The sequence below is a fragment of the Panthera leo genome, chromosome A2, assembly GCF_018350215.1.
Source record: "Panthera leo isolate Ple1 chromosome A2, P.leo_Ple1_pat1.1, whole genome shotgun sequence".
NCBI lineage: Eukaryota > Metazoa > Chordata > Mammalia > Carnivora > Felidae > Panthera > Panthera leo.
Genome location: NC_056680.1, coordinates 143,151,739 through 143,172,184, shown reverse-complemented (window position 1 = coordinate 143,172,184; position 20,446 = coordinate 143,151,739). Strand labels below are relative to the sequence as shown.

The following is a 20,446-nucleotide window of genomic DNA, read 5'->3' as shown; positions in this document are numbered from 1 at the left end:
ATCTCAACTTATGATTTGGAATTTGTGAGGTCCAGAAAAGTTTCTAAAATAAACCCCACCTTCTTTCCCCCATCCCGAACAACCCCTTTTCCCACTTCTCCATATTCTAACTTCCCAACAAATTATTACGATTTTTCTTAAACCGATATTCAGTGTTCATTAAGACTTTGTTACATTACAGCCCCCCCCCCCCCCCCCGCATGCTCCCCTCCTTCCTCCTGCTGACTTCTGCAAGGTGGCCTGTGGGGCCTGCGGCACAATGGATGTCCTGGGTCTTCTCTTCACCAAGACCCTGGAAATTCCCTTCACATCCTATCCTGGGTTGTATTTTCTAGATCCACAACTTCCTCTTTCTTGGTTTACTTCCTTTCTATTAAAATAATAATAATAATAATAATAATAATAATAATAATTGTATTTCATAAAAATGTCTTCACTGTCTGAGGTCAGGTAAGTAAATATAGTATTGCTCATTTGAAACACTATTCTCTTCATAAGTACTCTGAGTCAACAGATAAATTCCTTTCATTATCCATCAGCATAGTAATAAGGTATCTAGAGGAGCTTAACACACTGGAAGACTTATCTTCCAATTATTTTCAGGTTAAATATTTCTCAAAAAAACATGTTATTTATCCGAATTGTAGACATCTAATTTGTAATAAAGTATTAAATTTATTTAAAAATATAAAGGTGCCATTTCTATTTTAAACTGGTAAAAATAAGCACAACCAATGATAACAGAAAAAGACCATTTACATTAAAAAAACACTGTGCTGTTACTTTTCTAAGAATGAAGTGATGACTCTTTTTATAGGAAAACCACAGTAGACATCCTGAACATTTTTGGAAAAAGGACATGCAACTGATCTAAAAACACAGCTTACACATGGTTAGTGACAATGAGAATCTAGAACAAAGCACACCAACCAGTCTACTGTTCTGGATGTCAATTATAAGACCACGACTAAAAACAAAGACTAACAGGGGCATCTGGGCGGCTCAATCGGTTAAGTGTCCGACTTTGGCTCAGCTCATGATCTTATAGTCTGTGAGTTGGAGCCCTGCATTGGGCTCTTTGCTGACAGCCTGGAGCCTGCTTCAGATTCTGTGTCTCCCTCTCCCTCTGCCCCTCCCTCGCTCACACGTGGTCTCTCTCTGTCACAAAAAATAAACATTGAAAAAAAATAACTAACAGGTTTGAAATATATTTTTCTTTAAAAGTTTCAGATCAATTTTTATCACTTCCAAAGTCTCTATAGGAAAGAGGTAAGAATTTATTACAGAAGCAGAAAATGGCTTGAGAGATAATTAAAATACTATGTGCAGAGTAAAGAATTTAAAAGACAGTCTAATGAAGCACAGGTTTCATTTCATGGGCAAATCAAGAACTCAGGGGTAAGGAAATTAATGGCATGCTAAACTCTACCCCACCTGAGATAAGAACTTCAGAAAAAAATAGGGGACAGAAAAAAATCAGCAACCTGTGACATAAAATTTAAAATCAAAAGAAATATTATAAAAAATTAGAGGACTAAAGTTGAACATTTCTGCCTGGAGGCATACCAATTTAGATCCAGTGAATCTTAAAGTTTTTTTATTAGGTCTAATTTGTTTTCTTGAAACCCACATTTTAAAAGAGTTAACAAAAATAGATAATTTTTAAATGTGGAAGAGAAAGTTCTAGTTTTTGAGACACAGAGAGAAATGGCAACTAATTTGGTAAAAGTTTATTATTTTTTGAAATGTTTATTTATTCTCAGTGAGAGAGACAGAGAAAGGGAGAGAGAGAATCCCAAGGAGGCTCAGCGCTCTGTGCAGAGCCTGAAGCGGGCCTTGATCTCAAAAACTGTGACATCATCACCTGAGCCGAAATCAAGAGTTAGACACTCAACTGACTGTGCATTCAGGTGCCCTAGTAAACATTTATTAATAATTAAGACAGGTGATCAGTGTTTTGAAGAAGAATGTATCAAACCAAAAACCTATCATTTAACTCAAAAAAGATTTACAGATGCTAATGTTTAAAAAAAACTATATGCTCTCCTTTTGCTTAAGTTTCTAATTGATGGGATTGTTCTAAGAAAATAATTACAGACTATAAATTAGCTAAAGGAATCAAATGTTTATGAAAGGCAAAAACAATCCAAATAAACTAAATATCCCAGAATCTTAAGCTGATGAAATAAATTATAGTGTATCAAGAAGACATAACACCAGGTAGACATCATAAGCATGGTTCAAGGGGCACCTGGGTGGCTCAGTCAGTCAAATGTCCTACTTTGGCTCAGGTCATGATCTGCAGTTCATGAGCGCGAGTCCCACTCTGGGCTCACTTCTGTCAGTGTAGAGCCTGCTTCAGATCCTCCACCCTCCTCTCTCTGACCCTCCCCTGCTAGCACTCTCCCCAAAATAAATAAAATTAAAAATAAATAAATTAATTAATTAAAAATATGTTCAAAAAGACATTCATTTGGAAAAATATAATTTACTGGAAAAAGTAATTAAATTTTTTTTTTTCAACGTTTTTTATTTATTTTTGGGACAGAGAGAGACAGAGCATGAACGGGGGAGGGGCAGAGAGAGAGGGAGACACAGAATCGGAAACAGGCTCCGGGCTCCGAGCCATCAGCCCAGAGCCCGACGCGGGGCTCGAACTCACGGACCGCGAGATCGTGACCTGGCTGAAGTCGGACGCTTAACCGACTGCGCCATCCAGGCGCCCCTGGAAAAAGTAATTAAGCACCTACTATGTGCCAGGCACTGTTCAAGGCACTAAAGTTTCTCTCCTAAAAATAGCTTACATCATTTAAAAAAGGGGCAAAGTGGGCAGAAAAAAAAATTTTTAGGGGCCCCTGGGTGGCTCAGTTGGTTAAGCATAGAACTTCAGCTCAGGTCATGATCTCATGGTTGGTGAGTTCGAGCCCTGCTTAGGACTCTGTGCAGACAACTGAGAGCCTGGGGTCTGCTTCGGATTCTGTGTCTCCCCCCTCTCTCTGACCTTCCCCTGCTTGCACACACATTCTCTCTCAAAAGTAAATACACATTTTAAAAAATTAAAAAAAAAACTATGAATAAAACAAAGAAATTTTAACATAAACCCACATTTTGGTAAATAGATGTATTTTTATTGAAAATTTTCAATTTTTAGAGTGGTGGTACAGGTCATTTTCTTCCTTTGGCTTATTTATATTTGCTGCATTTAATTTTTTTTTAACGTTTATTTATTATTGAGAGACAGAGAGAGACAGAGCGTGAGCAGGGGAGTGGCAGAGAGACAGGGAGACACAGAATCTGAAGCAGGTTCCAGGCTCTGAGCGGTCAGCACAGAGCCCGACGCAGAGCTCGAACTCACAAACTGCAAGATGATGACCTGAGCCGAAGTCAGACACTTAACCGACTGAGCCACCCAGGCACCCCAACATATTTGCTGCATTTAAAGCCAAAAATTTTGACACATAATTTGTGGTATAAAAATGTGTAAGTTTTTGTTTTCAAAAGAAAATAAATTAACATTCAGTGCTGACTGTGAGTTTATCTGGGCAGAGCTGAATCAGATCAGATAACTGTCTCTCCAGTTTTTGAGCCAAATTCAACATTTTTCTCAAGTGATAAAAGGCTTAAGTCATAATGAAACTACTCTTTTAGAAAAGGGTAGTTAGAAACATAGTGTTTTGGGGCACCTGGGTTGCTTAATTGGTTAAGCATCCAACTTCGGCTCAGGCCACGATCTTGCGGTTCGTGAGTTCGAGCCCTGCATCAGGCTGTGTGCTGAAAGCTCGGATTCTGGAGCCTACTTCGGATTCTGTGTCTTCCTCTCTCTCTGCCTCTCCCCCACTCATGCTCTGTCTCTCTGTCTCTCTTACAAATAAATAAACATTAAGGAAAAAAAAAAAAAAGAAATGTAGTGTTTTGAGTGTACTGGAGAATTCTAATACTTCCCAAAGAAAATTACAGATTTAACCCTGCCTACCCTAGTGACTATGCAATCCTGGGATGACGTAATCACATGTGGATGTTGTATCGGGATTCTAGAAGTAAGACTCTAAGGATCTAACCTACCAATGGAAACGATGTACCCCAGAATGCATGGGTGATGGCAGAGAATTCAAAGAGTTTTGATCAAGATACCCGAAGAAATTTGGAGGACCTCACATCACTGTCCTGTCTTTCTCTATGAGAGCATATGTAATTATGAATGCTTTGCGTTTCTCACTGATTGAAAACTACACAGACACCATCATTATACACATTTATCTATTTACTATTCCTAGGAAACTCCTAAAAGTGAAAGCATAGAGCTGTAAGACCTTGTTCCTGGGGATAGTCCAGTTAAGAGGACATCAGCTCTTATTCCTTATGCCCATTCATTTCACGGAAACTGCTCTAAAATCACCAGTAACTGGTGTTATTAAATCCACTGGACAGTTCTCAACCTTCATCTTTCTTGACCTTGAAGCAGCACAATCAAGTCTTGTGTTGTAAGGCTCTCTCCTCTCAGTTTCTAGGAGTTTCCTCTGACAGCTCAGGAACCACCTTTTCAAGTTTCTCTGGCAGGTAATGCCCCCCGCCTCCCCCCACCATGTATGATCTTTAAATTTTGGAAACAAGGGGCTTGGCCTAGGGACTCTTCTCTTAATATTCTCTGGGAATTTTGTGTGTGTGTGTGTCTGTGTGTGTGTGTATCCCCAACAGTTGTAAGTTCATGCACGAAGCGCAGGCCAATTTTCGGGGATCTGGACCATGTGAATGGCTCATGGGTACCGCAACTTTAACACGTCCAAAAATTCTGAATTTTCCCCCCAAATCTGCACCATCAATGTTTACCACATGGGAAAGCAGCACCACCGATCACCAGTTATTTGTACTCAGAGCATTTAGGGTGCTCACACATGACACCCAGTTTCATTGCCCTGATGCAAGCAATGGTCAAGTTCTACCAGTTCTACCGCCAAACTGGATCTCAAATTTTATCTCTCCTCAACCACTGTCTTGTGACACCCAGTTGTTTACCCCTGGTAACCAGCATCCTAACACCACTCTTGGTTCAAGTCTATCTCCACAGAGCAGCTAAGGTGAGGGCAGTGGGGTGGGGGAGGGGAAGATATATAATTATAAAATGCTGACCTAATTACTCCACTCCATTGTCAATGATTTCTCGTGATTCTTCAGAGAAATTTCAAAATTTTTCCTCAAGGATCATAAACTGTAAATGTTTCAACCATTTATCACCTTAATCCTCACATTTCAGCAATAATGGCCTTGCCTTTTGAACCCAAGCAACTTCCTAGCTCAGGACCTTCCCGTACATAGTTTCTTCATTCTTTAGCTCTGAACAAGATCCTTGAAAAACTCCTTCTTTAGGCTCATTCATTTTTAGAGTTTATTTATTAATTTTGACAGGGGGGAGAGGCAGAGAGAGAGAGAGAGAGAGAGAGAGAGAGATATGGAGAGAGAATCCCAAGCAGGCTCCACGCTCGGGGTGCAGAGTCCAATGTGGGGCTCGATCCCATGAGATCATGACCTGAGCCAAACCAAGAGTCAGATGCTCAACTGACTGAGCCACCCAGACACCCCATTTTTAAATCACTTAAAAGGCCTCATTTTTAAATCACTTAAAAGATTTTTTCTGACCACACTGAATAAGCTATGGCCCTGAGCACACATACTCACTACTAGCACAACTGTAATTATAGAAAGAATCATGTACATCTTATAAGGACTGTAACTGTCTTGTTCAATGTTATGTCCTTAACACCCAGCATTGTGTCTGACACATAAGAAGCACTCAATATAATACTTATTGTTTGATCACTCATTCACTGACTCAACATGACAAATGCACTTAAAAAACAGGCCAGATGGCATATGTTAAATGTCTCAAAAGATAAAGAGGCGGTAAAAGAACTCAGAAGAGGGAGGGCTATGATCTGGGACTTGAACTGGATAAGGGTTTAGAATACAACTGATGATGATGATGGTAGTTATCTTCTATAGAGGACTTTCTATAGGCTCAACAGCATGCTCAACAATTTAATAATAATCACCACCACCATGTGAACCACTGCCCTCTGCTGAGCTCTCATTGCGTCAACTGCTGTAAGTACTCTGCATGGGTTAACACATTCAATCACACGGTGACCTATTGAGGTAAGGGCATTATTCACTTTACAGTGGAAAAACCACAGCATGGAGGGGTTAAATAACTTCCTCAAGGTGGCAAAGTAATAAGAATGGAGCCAGGATTTGAGCTTGGGCGATCAGATATTGGACCCATGCTACTGCTCGTGACTCCATAGCGTCACTATATTCTAATAAATCTGTACTCTTGCTACTAGCCTGTCTAGGTACTAACCACCACAGTTAACCTTATACCTAGTAGCCAGGGTCACATATTTTTCCCAAAACAGTATCATACTGCTTTAGGTCACTGCTTGGCAAATCAAATCTAAACTAGGCTCTGTGAAGAGATGCAAAAAAGGTCTCCCTTCTTAGGAGTTTAGAAACGAGTGAGGAAAACCACTGCACGCGTCAGGTTGAGAATAGCTAACAATCGATACACCAACAAACACAATATCATGGTAATGAGTGATTATGGAAATGCTAAAGAAAGGCATGATCAGAAGGCAGTGAGGATAAAAAGGGGAAACTGCCTGGGAGAAAAGAGATACCGTGGAAGAGGAGAAAGGCATGGTCAGGAGAAGAGAAGAGACAGCACTCCCAGAAGAAGAAATGCTGTTCAAGAAATGCCAATTAATAACAAAGTCAGTCGGAATGGAGAAACTGAAACAGGGACAGACTGCATATGACGTAAAAGAAAATAAACGGTCTCTACAGTGGGTAAAGTATCTGGACATGCTGCAGTAATGTATTATCAACAGAACAACAAATTCAGAACCTTGGTAATAGCTTATATTCTCAGACACCTCCCAGAGCTGATACCGTATTAGGAATTTTTATCATTTCTTCCTGAAAACACCATTTCCTAAAGAACTGAGGCACAAAATTACTAGGTAATTTCAAGCCGACCCTGAGCCCTGATTCAAGGATATTTATCTGGACGTCAACACTGCAAAGAGTGTCCAAAATTCTGTACAACATATTCTCTAGGGAATATGTTAGAAGCGTGCTAAATAAAGCCTTAAAATACGAGTAAGCACAATTGTCTATGTTAGTAAAAATGACTTACTTTGAGATGTTTATATAAGCAACAGCCACAGGGCAAAATGAGTTCAATCTAGGGCTAAGTAGTGTTATGATGGTGAAGTGGAGAGTGAAGCCAGGGCTGGGCAGAAACATTTCAAGATCTATCACATCACTCAGCAGCCATGGGACAGAGGAGACAACCCAACCATACACCTGAACCTGGGAAGCAAAAATTCTATCAACTGCCTTCAAAATATGCTAACATTCATTTAGCCAAGCCTGTAATGGGCTCATTTAACCAATTTGGATCCATGAAACAGAATCAAAGAACAAGATCCACATGCACCCAGAGAATGGGAAAACTCGAGAGCATGAACCAGTGAGAGCCAAATCTAGGCTCCAGGCCACTCCCTTTGGAAAGAGAAGTCATTTTGTTTGGAAAAAAGTGCTCCTGAACTTCCTCAATTCCCTTTCTCCTTCTGTTGAACAAAGGAAGAAAGTAAAAAGTCATTATTATAGCTCAGGACACTTGATTGAAGGCTAGGACCCTGCTTCTAAGAGGCTCAGTTGCATGCATTCCTATGTGTTAAGTCATAAGTTAAATAAGGAATCAGAAGGGAACTAGAAAAATCTGTGGCAGAAAACTTCCTGAAAACAGAATTCAGTGCAGTGACATATCAAGTGTGATTATTTTGGAAAGAAGAAACTTTACTCTCAGAAGCAACAAATAAAGAATGACTGTCTTTGACAGTGTTCCACCTCTGGGCAAGTCACTTGATCAAACATTTCTTCAGAGGTGTTGAATTGCACAGCTGGGACACACTCAGCAAATGTCAAACTGTGCCCTGTCTTCAATGTCCAATCTCTACACCTCAATTGGCCATGCTGCCTGAAATTTCTATAAGAAAAGCCTACTGGTGAACAAAATGGTAGGCCAAGTAAGGTACAGGCATGGAACCAGGCATTCTGTAGATGAAAGAGACATTCACTTTAGAACTTTTTTAAACAAATTACTTTCACAACCAAAGGACACTTCACATTTCTAGGTAGACAGCAGGTAATAAAACAAAGACTTTTCAAAGCACATAATTGATTTCTTAATGCCCAATTTATAAATTGTTTTTTTTAATTTCTCTCGTTTCTGCAACTGCTTTCCCTCTTGAAAGAATAGTTTTCAAAAAGGGAAAATCATGACTTTAATACAAATATACAATGAAAACATCAAGTATTTTATTTTTACCCACTAATTAATGAGGGAACCAATAAGACATTACAACTTACTCAAAAGAGAATCTGAGGACTGGATAAACATACGCAACTAGGATGTCGAGATTAATTTTCTAAAGACTCAAAACTGTAGAGTGAAAGACCACAGGGTGAAAATGTAACATTTGAAACCATTTCTCTTACAGGGTAGAAATCAATTGTGTCATATGTACAGGACCACATCTGTACAAGAATGAAATCATTTGCATTACCTCAGGCCTTCACAAGTTACATTCTCTCTCCGCAGAGGTACAAAACAGCCCAGCTACAAAGGAGCAGACTTGACAGAATCAGATAACCCCAAAGGAATTACCAGGCAGAACTCAGCATTCCAGTGAAAGAATACTGAGTAATCGTTGTGCCTGTCCCAAAGTTTTTAACAATCTCTCCTGACACTCTCAACTAAAGGAGGTGAGATACTACGTCCTAAATTTAGTGCCCTATGGTGCAAAACAAACAAACAAACAAACAAAAAACGAAAAAAACTTATCGCCACTAACAAAACCATGGATGCACACATAAAAGGAACAGAACTCAGTGAAAGGTGGATTAAATTGGTCAAAGGAGGTGCCTTAAACATAACATCACAAACTGCTAAATGCTGAAATACAGTCTTGAAACAATTCCAGCATTTCTTTCCAGGTTTTTATTGAGAAACTTGTTCAATTTGAGAAAGGCTTCTCTCCGATGCCCACTGCTTTCGAATTTCATTAGAAGGAGAAGGGGACACCCCTGCAGTTCTGGGGAGTTTGAATAGAGAGCTTCAAAAAACCTGAAGTGGCCACACAGGACTATGGCTGAAAGGGACAATGGACAAAAGACAATGAAGCGATGCCCTCAACTGTTAGGGAGAGCAGCTAGCTGAAGCCAACTACCCTGACACAATCAAGGTCACCTTAACAACATCCATCTCTGGAGGGGAGGAGAGGAAAAAGGTGAAGAGAAAAGAAAAGACCCTTCGCTTCCTTAGTAGCTGAGACACTTCTAGAGTAGCTGCCACTCTGGCATCACAGGTACCTTGTGCTGTGGAGGCTGCGGTACAGGTTTCTGTGCTGCGAGAATCCAAGTCAGTGAGCAGCATACTGCAGTCCACTTGAAGTTCAAGAACCTTGAATGGGAATAGGGGAAGAAGGGGACAGAGGAGTAGTGCCTTCCCCTAAACTGGCAACAACTCGAGCTTCCAAATATACAGGAGAGATGCGAGAAAACAATTGTGGGAACCCACCGCCAGGACTAATCATGGCTTCCCCACAAGGGGCCATCATATTTACGGAGCGTATCATGCTTGCTCTAGAGAACAAGTTCAGCAGACAGGGAGGGTATCTATGGGATTTCCCCAGGGTGGCAAATGCAGAGCCCAGCTGTGGGGCCATGGCTACGTGTGAATAGAGCTCTAGTGCTAAGCAACCCTCCAGGTCACAGAAGCCCACGGGGCAGAACCATAGGCCTTGGCCTTGTGTGGTTGGTATAAAAGGGACATCAGAACGAAATTCGAGGCTAAGGGAGAGTAAAAGCGGGAAGGGCTATTGAAACAAAAAACAAACAAGAAATGAGCAATGGTGCCATTAAGGTACAGTGATGAGACAGAACAGAAAGGTAGCTGTAAAAGACTGGAATAACACAAGAATACCATCTAAACAACGTGGGCCAGTAAGACATGAAAGGGAAACTAATTTAACACAGACCTAACTAACAAAGTCTCTGGGTGATGGGAGCGGCTTTCACCTTCTTAGTGGACAAACCAGTTTTAACTTTTCTTTAGCCAAAAAGAATATTATTATTTACCTCTTCCACTGATGCCCAACACCATGGGTAGTTAGGGAAAGATTACTTCTTTAAAGAGACCCTAGTGTTTTACAAAAGGAGGATAGCTTAAATACCCCAAGGGAAAGAGGACAGTGCTATTCAAGTACAAAAAGGCACTGAAAAACTAGGAGCTGATGGGAAAGGTCAGGAGGAGATGAGGGAAAAACATCCGATTTATTTATTTTAAAGGAACACTTTGATCCTTTATATTTGCAAGTTAGAATCTCATTGGTCAATTCCCCAAGTGTTCATTTCACAATGAAATGAACAGCAAGAGGGACCCCCAAATTTCACCCTCTACCTCCTACCCCCAGAGCTAGTCTTTGGATCATTCCAGGCCCCTGCTTTAAGGAAATTCTTATCATTAATACTATGCACGTCCAACGAAATCATCATGGAGAGAGGAGATTATAAGAAAGTGCGTGTGTAACATGAGCAAGGAACCAAAGTCCAAGTGAACACAGCAGCAGCTAACAGAAAAAAAAGACACAGGGCTTTACTGAAGGCAAGGAAGGAGAGCAAACAACAGCCATATGAACAGAGGACTTGCCATGACCCCATATCATGAAGAGGCAGAGACATTCAGAGAAGGGAAACTCTACCCAGGGACCTGCAGAAGTACAACTGGAGAGGACAGGAGGCTGGCCCAGGCTCTGTCATCTTGCACGGCTGTCAACAGAGTTCCAGACTCCTCACACACCAGAGAGGAAAGAACAGACACGGCAGGAAATGGAGGAAGAGGAAACAGACAGTGTGACTCACTGAGTACTGGTCCCACACAAACGGAAAAGGAGTTTGGGGGGGGGGGGGGGTGGTGCGCAGGAAGAAGTAGTGTGCTGGCTGCAACCTGAGGAGTGGGGAGCTCCTCAGAACTGTAATTGATTTGTCTGATTTACCAGAACAACAGTAAGCCATGCACCAGCCCCATTTTATTGCCTGTTTTACATTCTGTATCTGCAGGAGATCGTATTTATTACAGAGCAGGCTACAGCAAAAACAATAACAAACCTAAGATAAGAAACAGCCTTATATTCCACTGACACGCACATCCCAACTTTTGTCTGCCCGTGAGGGAGGGAGCGGAGATGGGATCAAGGAAAAACAAACCCCTCGAAGAATAAAAACGCGAACCTACGAAGTGAAATAACCACCACGTAACCATCCTCCAAATCAAATCAGATCTAGTGCCAAGTCTGTCAAATTCTTAGTTGGTTTCAAATTCATAGGAACATCCTGGCCTCGAGGGAAACCAGAGGATTACAGAAAGGACAACAATGACTTAAAATACCACACTTCCTTCATCTTGAAAAATGAGAAATAAAGGAAACTAGTAATTTCTTCAGGATCCAAATTACCAGACTGGCCATATTTTTTTACCTTAGTGGTTACCCTGAAACCAGATGCAAATGATGCAGAAAAGCCAAGTTTAACAAACCCCTGTCCAAAAGGTGGGGTTCACTCAGTTGGTGGTATCCACAGATGCGTGTACCTTGTGGAAAATACAGCACTCCGCTGACATTAATGGCAAGAATCCCCGTATTAACAAAAAAACAACAGAGAAAAGAACCACCCAAAAGTTGGGAGCTAACAACATTTTACAAAAATCAAAAAACCATAACAAGGTCACAATATGGGAAGTGGTACAAGAGGCTCTAATGGTGGAGCACAACACAAAGTTGAAAAACGTGTCAAGTAGCCACTAGGCAGGCATCCAGTCCAGCCCCGGGAAGGAGCAGATACGAAAAGTCCTCCTGGCTTCACTGCCCAGAGGCCAGTGTCTCTCTGCCCAAAGCAGACACTCTTCTTCCCACTCCTGTGCTGGGATTACTCCCTTCCCACCACAGGAAGTCAGCCAAGCGGCCTTACACGTGCTGAGTCTTCATACAAGGCCTGTTAAGATACTCTCTGGACTTTTACACGATGAAACCATCTCTGAAAATGTAAGAGAAGAGGTATGGACAATGGGAGAAACTCAATGCTAAAAGCTGGAGACCATGAAGCCTAGAACAAATTTAATCATGACGCAACATCTTCTGTATAGCACATTTCTTGGGTGTGTTTAGGAGACAAAATGTGATGAGCTTATATATGTCTTTTGTTTTCATTCCAAGGATGTGTACTGGGATGAGAAAAGGCATTATGCATACATATCGGATCATACTAAGCTATTTTGGCAGTATATTGCATGTCTGATCACCTCAACAAACACTTCCATTTATCATGACCTGCAACTAAGAGGGGGAGCAATGAAAGGTAAAGAGACCCAGTTAAAAAGAAAAAAGAAAAAAGAAAAAAAAAAAAAGATTCAGAAACTCTTACAAAACCATTATACACGCGTGTATTTCATTGCCCTTATTGGGGGTGTTTTGTCTTGATCCACCTGTAAGCTATCTGCCTGTCTGACCCTATGCACTCACCTGTCGGTTGGACAGTAACGTGGCCAACATGCTTCAGGAAGCTGAAAAGCCATTCATCTCACTTAAAGGGCACAAGGGAACCCAACACACACACATACTTAACACAACATGGTGACGGAAAGAAGAGGAGGTTAGAAACAGAGAAAAACTCCTCTATTACAGAGGGCACTTAAAAAAAAAAAAAAAAAAAGCCTGTACTCAGAGCTGAATCATGTGTGATGGAGGCAGACAAGGTCATTCTGACATCTATTTAAATGGAACAGCCTTTTCACTTTCTCCCACTTGTTCAAGCTTTCTCTTTTTTTTTTATTTATGCGGTAACTGAGGGAGATATAACTCACATGTATTTTTAAATAACGCTAAGAACAAACCAATTCTCCAATATCAATACAGAAAAGAAAATAAAGATATGTATAAAAATGAGCTATAGTTGGGAAGGGGGGAGCGAAAAAATAGGAAGAAAAAAAATGAAGACAAGTTTCATTAAGACCGTTGCTGCAAAAAGGAAAACACAAGAAAACACCAAAACACAACAAGGTATAAACATGAGATTTAAAGATGGCAATAAACATCATTAGGACACTACGCTGGCAGGTGCCAAAAGCACAGCCCTGAAGCAAATGTGCCTCCATCTCAAATACCTGCCGAGGACTTTACCTCACTGCCAGTGGGAAATCTGAGCAAGAACATGAACTCCACAGGCCAAAAGGGAACAATATCCCCAAGGTTTAATTCATCTTCCAGAAAGCCTCGAAGTGTAGAGCTGACATAAGTTTTTGGATGGGCACATCTGGCCCGGGTATAAAGGAGTCACCATTGTGTTTTCCAAAACAATTATTTATAACTCCTTTCTCCCTGCGGTTGAACAGCCAAAAAATTGCCCTTTGATTACTCCAACATCTTCAACAAAAGAATATTAAGGAAAATATTGTTGAGAATGCCACAAGAGACACATGCAGCAATTATTACATATGCCAACAATAACTCAGCAAGGTAAGCCACAGGGAAAACAGGCCTAATACCAGCACGCCAGGAATCACACCTGTTAACAAGGAGCCTTAGCAGATACACCTTAGCCACCAGGTTTCTGGGCTTCAGAGGAATCTTAGCTACGAAGAACGTATATCAACATACCTCATTCATTAAGCAGAGGCACAACTTTTTAACAAAAGTCTACTCAACACAGGGAACACTATTTACTCTGTAGTCTGCAGTGACTGGTTACAGAGTAAGAAAAGCTCAACGGAATACCAATGCTTAAAATGAACGTGGTACTGCTATACCTAGGCAAGGGACTGCTGGCCAGACACATTTATAATACACAATCACAAGGAACAACAAGCAAAGTCTCAGCCAGGCTTGGGAACACAACATAACAAGAAGATAATACACTCTAATCCATCACTGCTGTGGGCTAGGCTGTGATCTAGAAGCTTGTTTATAGGAGTATTTTCTTCTGGGTGCCCAAGGCAAGCTCCCTGAGAATGCAAGCTAAGATTTACTAGCTGCTCCTCTGTCATCTCCCCTGGGCGATGTGATGCCCCCTATACATGACCTGGATCCCCTCCTTAACTGTTAAGTTACTGTGGAGTTGAAATGGATGGTGTGTGTCCCAAGAGCAGAAGGTGAAGTGATGAGCCAACGAACTTTCCCTGGGCACCTGATGAAATCCACACCTGAGCCATTCACTCTTCCCTTACCCAGTTCTGTTTCTCTTCATTGCTGCTACCTGACACTGCTGTTTCCCTTTCCCACTTGCAGGTAAGGACTTTTATCAGTTTTGTTCACTGTTACATCCTTAAGTGCTCAGAGCAGTTCAGACACAGCAGGTATTCAAATACTTGGTTTTTTTTTAAATTTTTTTTTTTTAACGTTTATTTTATTTTTGAGACAGAGAGAGACAGAGCATGAACGGGGGAGGGTAAGAGAGAGGGAGACACAGAATCTGAAACAGGCTCCAGGCTCTGAGCTGTCAGCACAGAGCCCGACGCGGGGCTCGAACTCACGGACCGCGAGATCATGACCTGAGCCGAAGTCGGCCGCTTAACCGACTGAGCCACCCAGGCGCCCCTCAAATACTTGTTGAATAAATGAATAAACCCTCTCAACTAACAAAGGTATCTTCTTCAGTCAAGAGATCCTAAACGTGGAAGGGTAAAGTCCTATTCACTGAGTAGTCATTTGGACACAGCCCTTTGGGAGCTCAAAAGTATTCGTGCCTTCCATCCTTCTGTGTCATCTGTGTGTATTAGCTCACAGGAAGCACACACCTTCCTCCCATTTCGAAGCAACCGGAGGGAAAAGAAGCCATAAGGAGATGACAACTAATTTTTAAGGCTGTCCTAAAATCTACACTTGACCTTTTCCCAGTAAGACTTTCCAGTCATCTGGGGAATTAAACAGGGATTTAAAAAGGAGGTAATTTTTTTTTTTTTTACTACAATTGGGAAGAAATATCTTCTAATATCTCCTAATCATTAAAACAAAATGGAAAAGCAACACAGTACCAATTCAGGTGAAGAGATAGACAGAGGTTTTATGCCCTAGTTTGAATTCTGCCTTTTCAGAATATAAAACAGGATCTCCATAGATGATAAGCAGCAGCCCTGGAAAAATTCACATTCTGTGTCTAAAAACAAATGAGCTACAGAAAACACATAAGCTGAAGTCCTTTGGTGAGTAAGCAGCCAAGCTCTTGGCGCCTCTGAGCCACACAGCTCTATTCAGGGACACAACTCACCCCAGATATGTCTGCGACACGGTGGATAGGCACTTCCTTCTTGCTATGCAGTCCTTTGCCATTCTTAATAGCTCTGTAAAGGAAGAAGAGACAACCCGATTAATATACAAATCACATCAGGAAGGGGTAGGAGGGCGGGAAAAAGGGGTGAGAAGAGAGGTCATTCACATGGAGGGTCTATCACCACACAAGTCACACTGCTGAGGAGCCGGTCTCCGCAGGAGCGTTTGGTGGAGGGGAGAAGACAAGCCTGCTCTGCTAAGCCCAGTTACAAGTAGTTGGCGGCTAGTTTCAGCTAACGGTGTGACTGGTAATCAGAAAGAGCTCCTGAACTTGTTTCCAAATTAAAGGCATTGTTCCAGGCACAAAAGAAGAATCAGTTGGAAGAGCACACTCCTAAGAAACAGAAGTAATAATGTTTCTCTCTGCGTTTAATCACATGAAACATTTTAAATGCAAAATATGCAGCTAGTGTTCCAATTCTAATGGAAATAAGTTCCTCCCAGGTAAAAAGATAAGTTGCCCTGAATGAAGAAACACTGTACAGAAGTCATTTCTAACAGTGGGGGAAAATTAGCAAAGGCTACATAATTGACATTAAGCCTCATTTTAAATCAGTTACAGGTTATAATAACCGGATTTAGCAGGGGACTCTGTCACACATCTGACCACTGGTTGGTTTGCTGCAATCTCTCATCTTTTACCTCCTAATCCCTTGAGTGGTAGCTTCAGAGACAGAAGCCTAAGCATCACTGGGTGTGATCACTCATGTAACAGTGAAGGACCAGGGAACAAGACCTCGCTACACTATTAGATAAGACCTATCTCTCTACTGCCAGACTCCAGGCCAAAGCAAGTAACATTTTTGAGTTTAGAGAATAAAAAGTAGAGATTCGGGGGTGTACCCACTCTGCAGACTAGCCTTTTTAGAGTTTTTGAATTCCAAAGTGCAGAGAAAACTGTCCAGACCAGGACAAGTATGTTGGACCTTCACACTACACACCAGCAACCACAGTGGACCTTCCCCCCACTCAGGTTGTCACTTATTAATGACAAGAAGCAAAGGCAGCACTCAGCAGGGGTTACTTTTAGGTCCTAACTTTTAAATCACACTAATCAAATGGGGTGGCTGTTTCTCTGTGCAAAGTGGCATTGTCTTAGTTCTTACATACTTGAGCTGTTACCATCTACCACTTGCCCCTTCCTCCAACCCTGGGGATCTCCCATTCAACTAATCTGAAATGCCTTCTATTCCGAAAGAACAATGGTTTCCATACCGTCTATACTTTCTATTCCATGAAGAGGGTAAGAAATGAAAGTACAGATGTTGAACAGGAAAAGCAAAGCAGAACAGTCACTCTGACCTGTGCTGCTAACTGAATGAAAGCGCCTCATTGTTCCCCTGAATTCCCAAGGCTCTTCTTGAACTTGAATCCAGGGCTTCAGCCTTAGAAATTGCAAATGGGTCAGAATTTTCCATTTGCAAATTAGTCCAGTAATTTATAGTTTAGGGAATGTGTTAAGTGACCACAACGGGGCTGGTTTTCAAGCTGTGCTTCTAGAACCTTGGGATTTGCAATCTAAGGGCCGAGGACAGGAGGATGGTTATATGGAAAATCAGTGGCTTCAAGCCAGCAACAAACGTGACTCTTCTACCCCACAAAGTCCAGCATACAGCCTCTGCCCCCAACAGGCTCTCCTCATTTTGCTACCATACACTCAAAGGAGCAGCCTTAAGAACAAGAAGCCTCAGTGAGGCGAGGCAAGCTCAGGCAAGCCCTGATTATAACTCACCTTCCTTTAAGGCGAGGCCTGCTAAGCCTTCTGCAAGTCCTCTGGGGCCACAAAATGCCTACAGCCTTATCCTCTTCTAACAACAAGGACAACCAAAATAAATGGACCTGCCCTATAAACAGACGGGTTCATGTGACAGCACGGCTGAACTTGTGGCCTTTCAAGGGGGCTGGAGAGCATTTCATAAACTACAAGGAAAAAAGAACACGGCCTGGGCAGTAAGTTAGAAAACAAAGGTTCTCGAGGCAAAAGCAGTGAGGTGATAAACCAAAAATTCTGTTTTCCTTTAGTGACCCCAAAGTAGTTTTGTGCCCAAAGCAGAAATCCAGGACTTAACCAAGATTCAGCATGCTTGAGGGAGAAAAAATAGTACTCTAAAGCCAGAACACATGAATAATAGTGTACATATGACATTTAAAAACCAAAATTCTTGGGGCGCCTGGGTGGCTCAGTTAAGTGTCAGACTTTGGCTCAGGTCATCAACTCACAATCCATGAATTCAAGCTCCACATCGGGCTCTGTGCTGGCAACTCAGAGCCTGGAGCCTGCTTCGGATTCTGTGTCTCCATTTTTTCTCTCTCTGCTCCAAAGCTCATGCTTTGTCTCTCTCTCTCTCTCAAAAATTAAACATTAAAAAAAAAACAAAAAAATTCTTTAGAATTAAGTATTAATAAAAATTTTTGAAAAAAAGAAAAACTTTATGTTCTACCTATCAGATATTTATTTGCATTTAGACATTGATTTTGGAAAAATCTTCAAAGGCTTAATCTTACCAGATTTATGAGTGCTAAATTAGATCAGTTTCAGGCACATTCAAAAGGCAGCAAGAAAGCAGTATTTTAACATCATTATATATAAACTGAGCAACAGTTCTGTTAGCTCTTAAGAAAACAGTGGCAAAATGAAAGTTAAGAATTTGTAAACACTGAGTCAAATAATGCCCACCTAGGAAGCACTCTAAAGTGGATGTGGTGCACCGGACCCAGACTGCAAAGTACGAGGGTTCTCTGAGAAATTAGCTACATGGTCTAATTCAGCTTGGGTCTCCTTCCCTGTGCTGAGGCTGCTTTGGCTCCTGTTCTCAAACTGCTCCAGAAATGACCTGGGAGGCATCCCTGCAGACAAGCCTGATGCCACAGCAAGAGCTTCTCAGGAGAGCATCCGGGGAAAGTGCCCAGTGTAGAAATTCATGTATGCGCCTCAAAGAGGAAAGGAGCAAACACCAAGAGTAGCGGGCTTGCCACGGTTCTTTGCCGAAGGACATAGAACATACATCTTGTTACAGGATTCTAAGGACAGTGACATGACTGCCTGTTAACCACTGCATAAATGGTAAATGAAGGGGAGATTCAGCTTCCACTGCTCTGTCACTACCTCTCAGTGGGGCCTCCCTGCATCTCATGTGACCAGGTTTCCCTGGGATAGGTTTGGGAAGCTTGGTCTTTGAGACCTGGGACGGTAGTGAAATAGCAGGTTTGCTTCCACTGAAACCTACTCCACAGAGCAAACACCTGACTCCCCTCCCCACACTCCCACTCCCTCTCCCTCTCCCTCTCCCTGCAGGCTGCAACCACAGCTCAACATCCCTTTTCATTAGGCAAGGAATGAAACTCCTGACTTCTAAACTTTCTCCTGCTGTGTCTGCTTAATAGCTGCTTTCTCACAAAAGCAGGCTGGTGCTCCGGCCAGCCAGGAGAAAGGAAGCAGTGGGGCAGAACACAGCCTGCTCCTCGCAGAAGCAGCAGTACAAATATGGCAAAGCCAAGCAGTGTTGATAATGGACAGAAATCATCACCAGACAGGAAAAGGGAGTATATATCCACATACATACAAAGGGGTAACAGGGCAGAAGAGGGATGAAAACTCAGCTTTCTAGGGTGCTTCTAGAAGCCACAGTATTGGAGAGGAATCCCATTCCAATCATTGGAAAACATTTTTTTCTTTTTTTTCTTTCTTCCTTTTTCTTTTTTTTTTTTTTAGTTTGTTTATACATTTGAGAGAGACAGAGACAGCATGAGTTGGGGGAGGGGCAAAGAGAGAAGGAGAGAGAATCCCAAGCAAACTCCACGCTGCCAGTGCAGAGCCTGACCTGGGATTTGAACTCTTGAAACCGTGAGATCATAACCTGAGCTGAAACCAAGAATCAGATGCTTAACCGACTGAGCCACCCAGGCGCCCCAACACTTTCCTTTCTTTAAACAGCAAAGTTTGAAAATCTCATGTATGAGATGTTACTATCTCCCTACTAGAAGTAAAAACATGAACTTTGCAAAGACAGGTGAGAACACTGAGATTACCTCCACTGCCTCAACACCACAGGATTAGAATCTTAGCACTCTTTTTTTTTTTTTAAATGTTTGTTTATTTTTGAGAGAGAGAGGCAGAGTATGAGCAGGGGAGGGGCAGAGAGAGGAGACAGAATCTGAAGCAGGCTCCAGGCTCTGAGCTGTCAGCACAGAACCCGACGTGGGGCTCGAGCTCACGAACTGTGAGATCATGATACAAGCCAAAGTCGGACGCTTAACTGACTGAGCCATCCAGGCACCCCAGAGAATATCATCACTCTTGATGCAAAGGAACAGAGTTTGCTCTAAGGTTTTGGGATTCCATGCTAAGGCAGAAAAACCTAGGGCCCAAACCTCTCCAAGGCAGTTATGACATGTAACAGTTCATCCTGTGCCATAAACGGACCACGGTCTTAATTCCAAATCAATGGTGGTAGACTGTTATTTTGAATGAATATTTTTGAGTGATTACAAAGAAAGTCAAGGCTTTACAGTTAGACTCAACCTGACCCAATCATAAAACAGTTGTCTCATCAGAAATTCTTAAGTTGGGGTGGGGGGGTGCCTGGGTGGCTCAGTTGGTTAAGTATCCAACTCTTGGTTTTGGCTCAGGTCATGATCTCACAGTTTCATGGGTTCGAGCCCCACAATGGGCTCTGTGCTGACAGTGTGGAGCCTGCTTGGGATTCTCTCTCTCCCGCCCTCTCTGCCCCTCCCCCACTCGCTCACTAGCTCGCTCTCTCTCAAAACAAATAAATAAACTTTAAAAAAAAGGAATTCTTAAGTGGGGGACTTAAATGAGCCTCATACTTAGGATGGGACTATCTATAAACTACCCTGAAAGGGTAGAATTACACACGTGAATTTTTCTGGGGAACAGCAACTTCCCACACAGTTTCATAACAACTGCTTTCATACATAAAAGAGATCTAAAGAAAACAAAGTGGTGGATTATAGAAATGGCATATAACAGAGAGGTAGCAGGGGGATGA

General features: G+C 41.9%; 1 protein-coding gene across 2 annotated transcripts in view; it reads right to left on the bottom strand.

Annotated features, from left to right (window-relative positions):
- The window catches only part of SND1 (staphylococcal nuclease and tudor domain containing 1), a 423,196-nt gene that overhangs the window by 158,807 nt on the left and 243,943 nt on the right, over positions 1-20,446 (bottom strand). For both annotated transcript variants that reach the window (XM_042923831.1, XM_042923837.1), the window contains one exon: positions 15,376-15,448. In XM_042923831.1, the coding sequence (XP_042779765.1) occupies positions 15,376-15,448 (73 nt within the window). The remainder of the gene's footprint in view (positions 1-15,375; positions 15,449-20,446) is intronic.